We start from the raw sequence: 14671 nt of genomic DNA on the forward strand, positions 1-14671 counted from the left end.
GTTTTAGAACATTGTGACAAAGTATGTGCCAGTTCTTGGTACCGTTTATTTTAATCCGTGATCCTCTTTAAAAACAACCTTAATATCTTTAAATCTGCCGCCAACAGGCATCAACGATGTTCCTATTGGAATCTTCTTTAAGGCGCTTATCCCATATCGGAGGATTAAGTTGCACTTTTGATACTAAATCGTCGATATCCATCGTAAAAAAAAACAAACAATACTCAATATACACACGAAAATCACTTTCCGACTAGCAGGTTGTCTGAAACCAGAATGAACAAATCATTCCGGTAAAAATCGGAGTCAGACTGCCAGTGCGCAGAAAGTCAGCGCGCAGGTGCAGTGTGGCCACTCCTGCTTAACAACGTGGAATTTTACGCACGCCGACTCGGCGCTGATCGGCGCCGATCGCCTGACTCAGAAAACCAGCGTGCATCTTGGACGTACCCTTTGAAGGTGTTTCTTAATCTGTGATATACAATCTCTCTTTGTATTGGCGAATGCCTGAAATGGGAGTCATTATAGTCACTAAAACACTTCTTTATCCACATAGTCCAATCATTGATCTGGTTGGATAGCTTCAGATTTTCCAAGGACAAATCAATGACGAACTGACCTCCCTGAACTTTGTACCATTTTTCAAGACTGCAAAGTTTTACCTGGCAAATGTCTCTTCCAAGACTGGCTTTTATTATCAAGTCTAGTTTCCTTCCTTAGGGGTAATTGAGGTCCTTCCGATGATTGAGGTTATTTGTAATTGCACTAGATTTGTCTTATGTACATTCTTTCACGGTAATTTTGAATGTATTCACTTTCCATTTTAGGGCAGTTGCATATATATGTAATAGAGTATATATGTATGTATGGGCATATGCACTACAATAAAGACTTGTAAAAACACTCATTATATTTAGTTGATTCAAACTAACTTCATACAAAGATAGTACTTATGCTTAGCTTGAATAAATTCGTTAGTAATTCTCAACCAATCCAAAATATTAAGATGGAGTTTATTTGAAGTTTGGAAAGGAATTATTACATTTCAATTATTAGGCACCATAGAGGAATTCTCATCACACAAAACAATGTTTGTTCTTATATATTTTACATACCCTAAGGTTTTAAGTTAGCAGCTGTACAGTTATGAGACGTTACAATAGCATTGAACCAACAAGTAAATAAGACAACAATAATAATTTATGATTAGTTGAAATCATGTCTATATTTTTAGAAAATGTTACAACCATTTTAATTTAAAGCTTCAAGATTATGGAGTTTATAACTTTTTAAAGTGTGGTGAGTTTATTATAAAACCAACCACTAGAGATGTCACACCAGCAGTGTTGTACAAATTAACATTACAAATAAAACATTCATCTACAGGTTTATATTTTAAGATGACAGTCTCACATGAAATCTACCTTTCTTCCAATTTAGAGATATTTAACCCTTATAACACTGACGACCGTATTATATGGACGTGATAAATATGCCATCAACTCCCAATGTCCATATAGTGCAGACATGCCCTTTTAGTGGCCTCCTATTTTACCAAATGCTCTGAAATTCCACAGAATTGTGTACAAAGATGTATTAAATTGAAATATAATAGTTCGTAAAATTTTTACTTACTTAATTTTTGCTTTTTATTTTTACTTTGTAATTTGTCACTCTGTGATTGAGAAATTGCAATTCATCTCAGCTGACTGCTCACTATATTGTGAATATTCCAGCTTGCTTAATGTTTTTAGGTTACAACAGTAATAAATATTAGTTTGTTACTTATTTGATTTGAAAATGAGAAAAAGGAATTGTTCGAAGTCTCTAGTAATCGAAAATACACCTATTAATAACTTAGTTGCAAGTGGTGTGGATGTGGGCAGTGGCGATAATTTGAGTGATAGCTATCTTGACATTTCTGAAAACATTTTATAAAAATGAAAATATTGTATTAAAATATTTTTGTAAATTGTTTAAATATAAGCTATAAAAAGTTTTAATTATTTTATCAGAAATAACTTTTATTGTATGTTAAGTATTATTAATTTCAAATCTTGTATTAAATTTACTTTCACAGAAATGGAAAAAAGGAAAACTAACATGTCCTTACCAAAAATGATGTTACTCAACTTGTGAATAAAGTAAGCCTATAATTTTTTGTTTCCTTACATTAAGCATTAAATTTTATATAAAATGAATATATATATATATATATATATATATATATATTTATTTATTTATTTTTAGCAATATGGTTTTTATTAAAAAACTTTAATTAAAAAAATGTTCTATTAATTTTTATAATTTCTTTTTAATTGTTTATAAATATTACAAAATCAATAATTTTAAAGATATTATTTTGTTTTTTTCATACGTTTGTGAACTATGTGTAATAAGAAGTAAATAAAAAAAGAATTAGCTTGATAACTTAAAAATAGCCTTGTTATGAGTTGTTTACAAAATTCATATGTTTTCTCTAAAATGGCTTGGAATTTTTGGCACATTACTTGATATAATGGCCGGGGTTAAAAGGGTTAATTATGGTACTCAACAATAAATCAAGTTAGTATTAATATTATTATTTCCTACATTTTAATACCAATTTTCGAATACAACATTTAACACGTTCACTAAAGCAGATGCTTTAGTGTTTATTGGATGTTAAGATAACAAATGAGTTAACAGTTAACAGCAGAAATGTATGTAGATAGATTCTCTATCTCATGTGATTGGGAGTATTTCAATCCTCCCTATTTAACTGCAATATCCCCCCCTCCCATGGCTTTGACCATCATATTTATATACCATAATATTCACTACTAATGGCTTTAGAGTCAGCTGTAGTGAAATGACCTTGAGTTGTCCCTCAAGAGCAGTTTTCCCTTAGTTTTGGTTGCAGACATCAGGACATGTCTCATTTTAAAGATATAATCGATAGGCAAAGAAACAACTTTTAGTTTTTCTTGTAAAGTACATACTTTACAACTTTTCAAAAAATAATTTACAGGCAGTAAGGCCAGATTTAAATTACAAACAGTTTAAATATCAATGCCAGAAAAAGAAATGAATGTGGTATTGATATGTCACTGTTGTCCTAGTAGGCATGACACTGCCAGTTAACCTACTAATATTTGTAAATTACATGACTACAATACAAATATAGCACTACAAGGGAAAAACAACACCAAAAGAGGGATAGAAAATTATTGATATATGGTACTTTACCATGTGAATACATTTTGCAGGGCCCTGAACATGCAAAGCTGTGAACACAAACATGAGGCTGTAATACCAAGCTTTTCATGCATGCTTCTCACATTTAAATAATTGAGGGATTGGCTATTCTAAATATTTACAAACAAACACAATGTTTCTTGCTTAATGAACAAAACACTATTAGCTTGTGTGTTTCACTCTAAAATGTGCATATTAAATTATCTATCGTTTGTGCACTTAATTCTCTGTACAGGTACATAAAATTAACTGTTAATATTTCATCTCTCTGTATAATCCAGGGGTCTCCAACTGAATGCCATATTCAGAGCTAAAAATTATTCTCTATTTATGTAAAATTAGTGTTTTCAATTTTTGCACATTATTATGTAATCATGAATTTTATGGGCTCCACTTACTCTGTGACGTCTATTTTGTTATAATAATACAATTAACCACTAGAGTGAGCTGTATGTACAAAGCAACAGCCAGCTGCTTACATAGTTTGTTTATTTTCATCTGTCAAGATGCCTGCTCAGGCTGACAGCATGGATTCAAGGCCAGTGATCAAAGTTTTAAGAAACTTGTGACAATTACTTTCAAGCGATCAGAACACAGCTTTTTGACTGGAATGAGTCAGTCATATTTTGGCTGAAGCAGGCAAATCTTACTAATGGAAACTAATAAAAGACTGTATCATATCTCGACAATTGTGAAGAAATTTGTCCTGATAACTTATGTTTATTAGTCTATCAGCCAACACAGTGGGTTGGATTTAAAATAATATTTAAAAAGTGAAACTTCAGATGGTGACAAAAATATGTTTAGCACGAAAACTAGAGTAATTGGAAATACTTGCTAGTCTGTAAGAAACTAGCTGGATATATTAAATTCATAATTTTGCACTGTGACATCCATCAAGAAGGTCTATGTGAAAATCATATAGATATAGCTGAAGTAATGAATAGTAACAAAAATAGTAAACTTCATCTGTTCAAGTATCCTTAACCACCACTAATTTTAAAACTTTCTTGCTAAAATTGATAGTGCGTACTCTGACGCGTACCCAAAATCAGGCCTTGATTAATAAGGAGAAAAAAGTTGGAGACCCCTGGTAGTAGACACTAAAGATGTTGAATATTTATATTTTCTGTTACATGATTAGAAAAATACTGTACTTGTTCTAATACAGGATACGCCAATGAAACAGGAAGAGTTTGGGAATCATTTTATTGTTAAGGAATTATTTATTTAACAAATTTTAATATATAAATAGGTAACAAGAGGCTAGCTATTTGATTTACAATGTAAAATAAATTTTTTAATACTAAATCCGGCAGATGTTGTCCATTGACATTTATGCATTCTTGGAGTCGAGCTTGAAAGATTTGCATTACTCTTCACAGCATATCGACAGGTATTGCTGAAATCTCATTATAAATCCATTTTTTGAGGGCTGTGATTGTCCCGGGAGGATCAGTTACACACTTTCGTTTTTAGGTATCCCCACAAAAAGAAGTTGCTGACAGTTAGGTTGGAAGATCGAGGGGGCCAATTGATATTCCCATTTCGAGAAATGATACACCCTGGGCATCTATTGAAATTCTTGCAGTGTGGCTTGTGCCCCATATAGTTGGAAAAGTGGGTTTTGTTCACTAGAAAGCGGTCAAGTTGTGGTGTGAAGGAGGTCTGGATCATTGCAATGTATCACTTAGAATTAACATTAACAGCATTTTCAGAGTGATCCTCAAAAAATGTGGGCCGATGATTCCATTCGCTTTTTGAGCGTGAAGAGGTGTTTCATGAAGCAATTTAGGATTTTCCTCCACCCAAAACCGGAGAGGTGGATCTTCAATGATCTTTAATGATCTTTGATGGAGAATCCTTCTCACCAATGTGTGACTTAAGATGTGTGGCGTGTTAAATGGCCGATTGATGTGGGCTTCTCAACATTGCTTGTCAAACACGTTCAAAATTTTCAGGGGTTCAAACTGTTTTGACACTATCACATTTTTTTTTAGATGTTGATCCCGTTTGCTCAAGGTTGTTTACCAATGTTTTGATTGCGTTATCTGCTGGAACAGGTTGGTTGCGTCCAATAACACAACGAAGTATATTAAAGGGACATTGAAAATCATGACGCATTTGCACTGAACTCTCGCCATTTTAATAGTAGACTTGAACTGCGTAACTAAATGGCAAGTCACACAGGTCCGAACAGGCCGGCGACTTTGTTTCCCACCACTTTGGTGCAACTCAGAATTCCCGTTTCATTGGCGGACCCTGTACTACATTTTTCTGGTTACATTGCGTTCACTAATACTTCAGAGCCTGTTTGCATTACTATAAATGTAATTTAAACTAATTGCTATTTCTAATTCTAATCTATATGTACTAGGAATGACCGAAAAGTAAATTATATATATTTGTATTTTTTGCTGCTGTAGTGCTGCAATTGTAGTTCTGGCAAGCGCAGCACTAACCATTATTTATTACAAATGAGTTTAAAAACAAATAAATACAGAACGTAAAGTGGCATAATACACTACCAATTTTCTTTTCAAATTTAAATTTATATATTACTATATGTACAACTGACGTTTACTGTTATATCTTAAGCTCTGATCTCCATGTACAAGGTACATCCAGAAAGAAAGTTCCATGTTTTTGCCTTTGTAATGTTGCTATTCCAGTTCTGGCACCCACAGCATTAACCCTTGTTTATTACGAAGGAGTTGACATCATTTGAGTGCACTTCTACTTGCTTTCACTTCATGGTGCGTATTTGTAATAGCTAGCTATCACAAAATATGATATAATGAAACTTATAATATAATTAACTAGGAAGCAACAACCTGATTTGGGAAACAAAATTTTAACGCAGAATATTTAGCAGATGAAGAATAAATGCATTAACATAAAAACGATCAATAATTCCGATAAGGAATAGAAAGATATTTTAGTTTGCAATTAAATTAAATTTAAAGCTTAAAAAAAATGTATATTGAAATAAAATGATATTGTATGAACAAAATAAAGGAAAATAACTTTCATCAAGATAAAACAATGATAAGTTTTGCTTATACTAAGCCAACTAACTAAAATACCAATGATTACAAGCAAATAAAGGAAATCATTGTACCAAACTTTCTAAGTTTCACATACACTAAAAACTCAGAAGGCGACAGTAATTTTGAAAGTCTCTATTTTACTTCTTACAAAAATACTATAGTAGAGTGAATATTATTGGATCATAACACCTTCCCATACAGATTGTGCTGGACCATATTGTCCCAAATAAACCCTACTTTTAGCAGGCTGTGCCCATATTTCCAAGGTTGTATTTATTGCTTACGTTTTAGGCAAATGTCTGCCTTATATCGTGTTTTATATATTATTTTAAAGCTTATATACTAAGCTTGAATAAAATGCAAATCTTTCGAGACAAAAGTGTGCCTTATTTTGATATAATAATTAGACGTTTTAAATAGAACTTTTAAATATATAAACTTTTTCATTTATTATACAAATTACAAATGATTTACCAGATAGAAAATGTGTTGAAGCATAATTTGTACTGTAAGTAGTACTTTAATAATAATTATTGCTTTAAAGATACCATATATCACAGAGCTACACAAAACAAAAACAATGTTTTTCATGTAAAACAATGACATGACATGCAAAAATAATGACAAGTTATGCAGCATCTAACAAAAAGTCAAAATAGTAATATCAATTGCCACCAAAGAAGTCCTTGGAATGATAGCCAATTGCAGAGAAGCACATGGTTGCCACATCGTACAGTTGGTGACTACTATCAAACAATGATTTGGACACAATACCTATCAGAACATAAGGCCTCAGTGTTGAACTCAGCTAAGCTCAAGTAGTGTACCATTAAAGAGTAGTTTATTGAATGTTTTTTTGTGAAGATCAAATAATTAAAATTTGTCTAGGGACATTCTCTACGTATTGACTCTTCATAGCAGTTACAGTGCAAGACTGGCTTGTATGAAAGAAATCATACTCTTTGTTAATGCTAATGACATATTTATTCCTCTTTGTCGTGCACACACTGTATTCAGAAGTTACCTGATGCTCAATATCATTACATGAATTCTATACAGTTGAGATACTGTGTGTTTATATTTATCAGAGACTATTTTCAAATACATATGGATGACATTCAACAGCTGTTAAAAGTGACCATGACGTGTTATTCTCAACAACTTCTGTTAAACTGCCAAATATAAGAATGTTGTTTGGCCACATGATCTATACTCGGACATTCTGGCTTCATATTTTAGTTGGTATTGACTATGTCTCAAATCTTGGAAATAAATTGGCAACACCGCATGATGCTTATTGGCTAGCTGAAGATTATCTCACCTATAGGCTCCTCATTCAAAGGACTTCCTTTCTTTGCTGGCGCTTTCTTTACAAGAAAATCCACTAAATATCAGCAAAATGCAGCGAGGCAACAAGAAAACCAATACAAATTACAGGCCGAGAGAGTTTAATATTAACTACGATTTAATTTAAAGAAGCAAAATATTTACATATGATTATATTAAGTATATGTTTTAATGATTGAGAATTTATTGAAAAAGGATATAGTCAATTTTAAGAGAATCAATCCACAAAGAAGGATAAGTAGATATTACAGTATTTTATATATGATAAAATTTGTATTTCCTTTTAAAAAATACAGACTGAAACTATGATATACTAGGCTTTAAAACTTAAAGAAATATTTTTTTAAAGAAGCATTGAATTTATTTTACTATATAAAATTATTCAAATTGTGAAAGAATTCTATAGTTTTTAGGATATGTTTCACTTTTCTTTGTGGATATTATTTTATATTAAATTTCAGTACAAGATCACTTATCATCTAATCTCTATATAGTCCCATCATTTGCTTGATTCTCATAAGTGTACACACTGTCTCCTGGCTTTCCTTACGAACACACACACGTATCAGCTGTGTTAACCCTAATGGGTCTCTTATGAGTCACTGTGTGTATTTAACATGTTTATTATTGAATCGCCAGCTATCAAAATATGTCACCTGCTAGCATTTATCGTCAGCTTTGTGAAGTGTACGGAGATACCATAATGAGTGAAGGTAATGTTTGCAAAATTGGTAAAAGAGTTAAAGATGGCTGTATGAATATTCATGATGGAGAACGTTCAGGTTGACCATCTGTGATCTCAGAAGAATTGGTGACAAAAATTTACACAAAAATTTGTAGAGGAGATGATTCACAATAAGCCTCTTTCCATGGAATTACCTAAGTGACTCATTCTGTAATTTATAAAATTGTTCTAAAACCTAAACTTTAGGAAATTTTGCTATCAACGGGTACCTAAATTGTTTACAGAGAAACACAAAAGTAAGAGATAGGACAGTACATTGATATTTGTGGCTTGTTATCATGATGGAGTGAATGAAATGGTGAGTCAAATTGTTACCGCAGATGAAATATTGGTATTCCACATCACCCCTGAATCAAAACAACAGTTGATAGAATGGCGAAACAGATCCTCTCCTGTTAAGGAAAAGACCAAACAAATGTTGTGACAGTAAAAGATCATGCAACAGTTTTTTGGAATAGACATGTTTTTTTGTTGGTGTAATGCACGTCTTAAGGAACAACAATCAATGCAGGATCCTACTACACAACCCCATTCAAACTCCGCTGAATGATACAAAAGATGTGGCAAGCTGATGAAGGCAATGTAGCTTCTCCATAATAACGCCAGGCGTCCCACTGCTGTCCAGACCAGGAATTGATTGACTCTTTTAACTTTTCACCCCAAAATCAATTCAGTTCTTCTTTGGACCTAAAGGAACAAATGTATCAAGTCTCTACAACCTTTCTATCAAAAGTTATCGTGCAGATGAATAGACAATTAGACAAACGCACCAGACTTTGACCTTTTACTTAAAAATCAATAGCATTCTTTCTTGGACCAAGAGCAACCTATTACCCAGTAGGGATCACTTCTGGCTGGTTTATACCTACCAGTTGAACCCACCACCAGCAAAAACCGATGTGCCACTTCAATCTGGGCCACCTTATGGATGTCCAGTAGCGGCACATCACTAACCGCAAATGTTGAGATTCTGGGGTTCATGGGCAATTCAATAGGTCTAATCTACTGTGGAAGATGACTGTTGGAGTTGGTGGGATTTGTTCCCTTACCTCAGAGGGTCTTGTTAACCTCAACAAGGGTGTGCCACCTCCTGCCTACTTTGACTGTAGAGGCTCGTTCAGAGCTGGCCTCCCCTTCTTCCAGGATGACTTTGAGATGTAGTGCCCTAATTCTTCCTCATGGATCTCGATAGGAGGTGGCCCCTACTCCATAACCTTACCCATCCTGAATATCCTATCACTCCGAAAGCAGCGCAAAGGTTCTTACAGGACTAAGTGCAATTTATAAGCTTCTTGTCCTAAGAGAACAAAAAAAAAAAAAAAAAGAAAAAGAGCAACCTATAAAGATTTAGCCCTTTAAATTGTGCTGTGATAATTGTGTACTAGAAAAACTTCCAAAATTATTTTTCATAGCATTTTGGAAACTGACCATGAATAACGTTGGGAGAAAACTTTTCACTAACTTTTCTAACTCAATATGGTCTTAATCTGGACATATTCACTGACGATGTCCATAACAATGTATGTATATTGTTAAAGAAAAAATAAATTATTTGATTTTTTACATTTCATATATTACATGATCACTGACTTCTAAATATTAAAGTAATAAGTCTTTATACAAGTTCTTTATTAACGTTTGTATTAGTTTCTATAATTTGGTCAGTGTTATTTTTAATCCTACAATTTGTACAATCTTGGATTTCTGAAATAATTACTTCATTTTCATTATCATTATATTCTAAAAATGAAATCACAGGTTTAAAATAACTGAAATAAGAAATAAAAATTCTGGAATAAAATCTTGCTAAATATCTTGTAAACACAGCATATATTGTTTCATATCTTGGTGTACTTACGTTTTTATCTTTTGATATTGTTAAATTTAATTCATCTTTTAAAAAGTCAATTGATGGTTTTGATGTTCCTTCAGCGAAAGTTTTATTAAAATCTTTTTTTACATAATTTATTTTCAGTGAATGTAAGGTTAGACTCAATGTTATTGAGTAAAGGTTATAATTATAATCAACAGATATACTCATTTTCTTCCAAGATTAAATTACACTATGGCTTTGTTAGCTAGAAAAAATCTAATCAATTTCTTTTTTAAATTTACTTAAAAATTCTTCAGTCTTCAAAAATTTACAAACTCTTACTTAAAGGATTCTCTAAAAAAAAAATACCTAACTCTTTTCTCTCAACCCTCAGAGAACAAGGCACCAATCTAGACGATCTCAAATATAAAATTTACTGTAGAATAAAATCATCACTGGTGTTCCAGAGAATTATCTACTAATCGGTTTAAATCTTTTCTCCGTTAAAACATATAATTGTAAAAAAATTAGAATTTTAATAAACTATGTTTGTTCTTATCCTTTTTACTTCTGAACTTTGATCTGTAACTTGATCTCAATATAAGTACGTACCATTATTTTTAAAAGCTGATTGCTTCACATTAAACAGGATGCAAGTAAACTGATAAGATCCTTTTGTTCTAAAGATTTTTAATATACCTATACATTGATTAACATGACAATTCATTCTAGCAAATCTTAGTTAATCCATTACTCTAGTTGACTTTTTTGTGCGGTGTATGACCCAGTGCTAGCAATTATTTGATGTAATATATGCTGTACAAAATAATTTAACACCTTCACTGCAGCTCTTTAATGAGTGAGACCAAGTACTGCACTCTGAGTATGTGCCAAAGTCGTCTGTTTCAGTCAATGTGCTAAACAATTAATTACTGTAATTTTTTGTACTGTTGTGTCCTCAAAAACAAGCTGCAATCAAACCTTGATAATTCAAACCTGTACGGACAGGAAAAAAATAGACTTAACATTTTTTGAGAAAACAAGGTTCTATTTACGAAGGGTGAAAAGTGCCGACTTCATTATAGAAGGCCAAGAAGGTCAATGAAGTTCTCTAGATTGTGTTGTCAGGCAGAAAGCTTCCATAATAATTTATTCCTTCACTCAACATTATACATACAGTATCTGCTGTCATGATACATACATAAGAACACCAAAGAAGAACAGTACTTTACTGCACAGTAAAATATATGGTAAATAATGTATCACAATACACAAAGTGTGGTACAAAATATAGTGGTAAATTCAGAAAATGACATTGACAGTCTGAAGGCCAGATGACAGTTGTAAATTATGAGTTTTCAGAAGCAAAGATATTGCCACCCACCTGTCATCCAATGGGTTACATGGCAATACCTAACTACCTATAGAAGATGATGTTAATAGTCTGAGTGCTAGATGACAGTTGTAAATTATGAGTTGTCAGAAGCAACGATATTGCCACCCACCTGTGATCCAATGACTTAAATCCTTACTTGCAAATGAATGCTTGGAATGTTTACTTAATTAGCGCTTTACCTACATGCATTTAATATAGCATCATTTTATAAGTAGGCTTTGATATTAGAAAAATGTGTTAAAACCTTTAGCATCCTACTTTTAAGCAGAAGCTTTTCTTAAAATGTTAAGACAGGGCTGGGAAGGAATACAGATGTTATTTGAATAGATTTATCATAGTGCAGATTTTAGATTTTTTGAGTGCATAGATATGAGGGTGTTCTTCACCTTTCGACTAGGGGAGGGGGAATGTTGGGGCGAAGGGGGGAGACTGATGGAGCAGCCCTGAGCCCCACATGGGGAGGGGGGTGCGAGGTTCGTAGCAGAACTCACTCTCTTGAGCCCCTTGCTAGTTACACTGGCCAATAGAGCACTGAGTCGTCTGCCCTGCAACAGACATTACCTTCACCCACCCCATCCTACATTGCTACAAACATTCTATTTTATATTCTACTACAGTATTCAAGCATGCAAATAATAATGTACCAACTTGACAATGGAAAAGCTTTATCTGATGCTAAACACAGAATGTTTGAATTTTATTTTGGGTAGAGCATGCTATACCAATATAATTTATTACAAAAAAGAGGAACTAATAAAATGCAATAAAAAACTATACAATACAAAAAAGTACACAATTTTTACAAATTATTCAGCACGTTGCTGAATATAAAATTTTAAAAGGTGGAGAAGAACAATGAAAAATACAAAAAATGGATACATATTCATAGTTGAAAGACATAAATCTACATAACTGCAAAATTAAATAAACATGATATATAATTTACACATTTCATACAAGCAGTAACCTTTTGAAATGCTGTAAAACAACAGTAGTTACTTACAGTAATGAATGTCACAAACTAAAATATAGTAGATTTCCAATACGAAAATAAAATATTTTAGAACCTGTTCTGGCTTGGAATCAGTGTCTTCAACAGTGGTAGTGACGATCTCCGGCTGGGAGGTGTGACGGCTACAAGAGGACACAGCTAGACACTTGCTGACACACTTCTTGTGGCAGGTCATGGCACATCCTCGGCACTGGAATGCATCTTTCAGCCAGATCTGTGCAGAGTCCTCGTGTAAGCAGTCACAGTATGCAATAAATTCAACAAAAATTCAGGTTCGGCTCAACCTTGTGATGTAGACTGGCTCTTTTCCTCCTCCCATTGTAGAGTAACTGTCACTACTATATTATTAGCTTGTGATAAAATATAATTGCTTAAATAATTACTGTTATACACATCTTAAATATGAATAATTTTTATATCTATTTTCTTTAATTTAATAGTTTGACTACTGGTTAATTTAATAATAATAACATTGAATATTATTCATAACCATCATATATTTAATAATGAATGGACAATGACTTAACCCCAATGGTTTCTGATGAAATATTACGTTTATTACAAAATTGCGCTAGTGACGTAAATATTTTGTTTCAATGTATTTGCTCTTTATTATTTGTCCCACAAAGATCAGTTTGACTGATTTAAGTGGCCAAAATTATTTAATGAACTATTACGTTTTTAAACCAGATACTAAGTGAAAATATATAATTTTATCCCTAAAAGTCATATTTGTGATTTAAAATACAATAAACATTACATTACTAAAAATTTGTTAGCTTTGCTATGTTAATAAACTATAGGCAGAATTCTTTTTAAAATGGGCAACCATTTCGAACTTTGAACTAAAAATCTAAACAGCGAGCTTTTTATGTTCATTCGCACTTATATTTGGGAAACACTTTTATCTTTTAAAACTTTAGAACCATTTATTTTCCTGCCCTTTTGTAAAACAACTTGCTCTGAGTGGACAGTGACGGCTTTATTGACAGCAGATTAAAGTTCCTCAATTATTCTCACCTTACTTCTCTTGCTTGATTTCTCAAATGATTTACAGTCCCGAACTAGGTGATTTTACATCATGATTAGAATTTCAAACATTCCTGCTAACCAATAATCGTTGTTCTACAAAGAATATCTTTTATGTTGTGTGGTTTTGACATTATTTGCTTAGTATTACTTTTGAATTATAAAAATTGTCAGATGACTTTCCAAGTATTCAAGTTTTGCATTGACTGATCAATGCTAATTTGACTGAAATTTTGATCATCCAACTGCTAAAAAAGTCTGTGAGTCACCGGTAGCACTTGGTAAAAGAAAAATTGAATAATGGCCACTCCATTTTCATTAACAACGTTTACAACAGTTATTCGCTGGTCTCAACTCCTTGCACAGAATACGTATTGTACCGGGAATTTGCATCTCGACAGAAAAAAATGTCCTAAATGATTTACAGACTGCCAAACTAAAGAAAGGCGAGACTGGGGCGATGTATGGGAATAGCATTATGATAGGAAAGTTGTGTAACAAGCGTATTGTGACCTTTATAAGACCAAATTTGAGAATGAAATGGTGGAAACTTCATCACCAAACATAATACTGTAACGAAAAGCCACTCCACATCATACAATATAACGCATACATGAGTGGTGTAGATAGGGCTCACCAATTACTATCATATCACCCTTGTGAACGAAAAACAATGCGCTGATATAAGAAAATTTTACTTCACGTTTTTCAAATGGTTCTACTAAACACGCACAATCTGCACAACAAATTCCATGGAAAATGAATTTTTATGAATTTAGACTTGACTTAAATGACTATTCAATCATTCTTGCCACCTATAGGCGTGCCTGTTGAGAGCACCACTCAAAAAAGGTCACAACTTGGCTTTCAAAAAAATCCAAAAAAGTGAAAGCTGAACTTTAGCTAACAGAATACAAAGAAAAATTGACGCATCCTGTTACCAGATCAACCGGAACAAGAAAACAATGTGGTACTGTGCAACTAGCCCAGATCAGCTGAGCCTGTGCTTTGGTGCATGTTTTGAAAAATATCATGAGTAAGA

The 14671-nt window shown here is 32.8% G+C and overlaps 1 protein-coding gene across 3 annotated transcripts in view; it reads right to left on the reverse strand.

The window, feature by feature from the left end:
- Window positions 1-14671, reverse strand: part of LOC124360588 (PDZ domain-containing protein 8-like) — a 69411-nt gene that overhangs the window by 19941 nt on the left and 34799 nt on the right. Inside the window, exons 13-15 of one of the 3 annotated variants that reach the window (XM_046814323.1) lie at window positions 12656-12814; window positions 11975-12133; window positions 3229-3266 (exon numbers count right to left, since the gene is read on the reverse strand). In XM_046814323.1, coding sequence (XP_046670279.1) covers window positions 3229-3266; window positions 11975-12133; window positions 12656-12814 — 356 coding nt within the window. The remainder of the gene's footprint in view (window positions 1-3228; window positions 3267-11974; window positions 12134-12655; window positions 12815-14671) is intronic. The other 2 variants (XM_046814321.1, XM_046814322.1) reach the window with 2 other exon arrangements.

Source organism: Homalodisca vitripennis, chromosome 4 (genome assembly GCF_021130785.1).
Source record: "Homalodisca vitripennis isolate AUS2020 chromosome 4, UT_GWSS_2.1, whole genome shotgun sequence".
NCBI lineage: Eukaryota > Metazoa > Arthropoda > Insecta > Hemiptera > Cicadellidae > Homalodisca > Homalodisca vitripennis.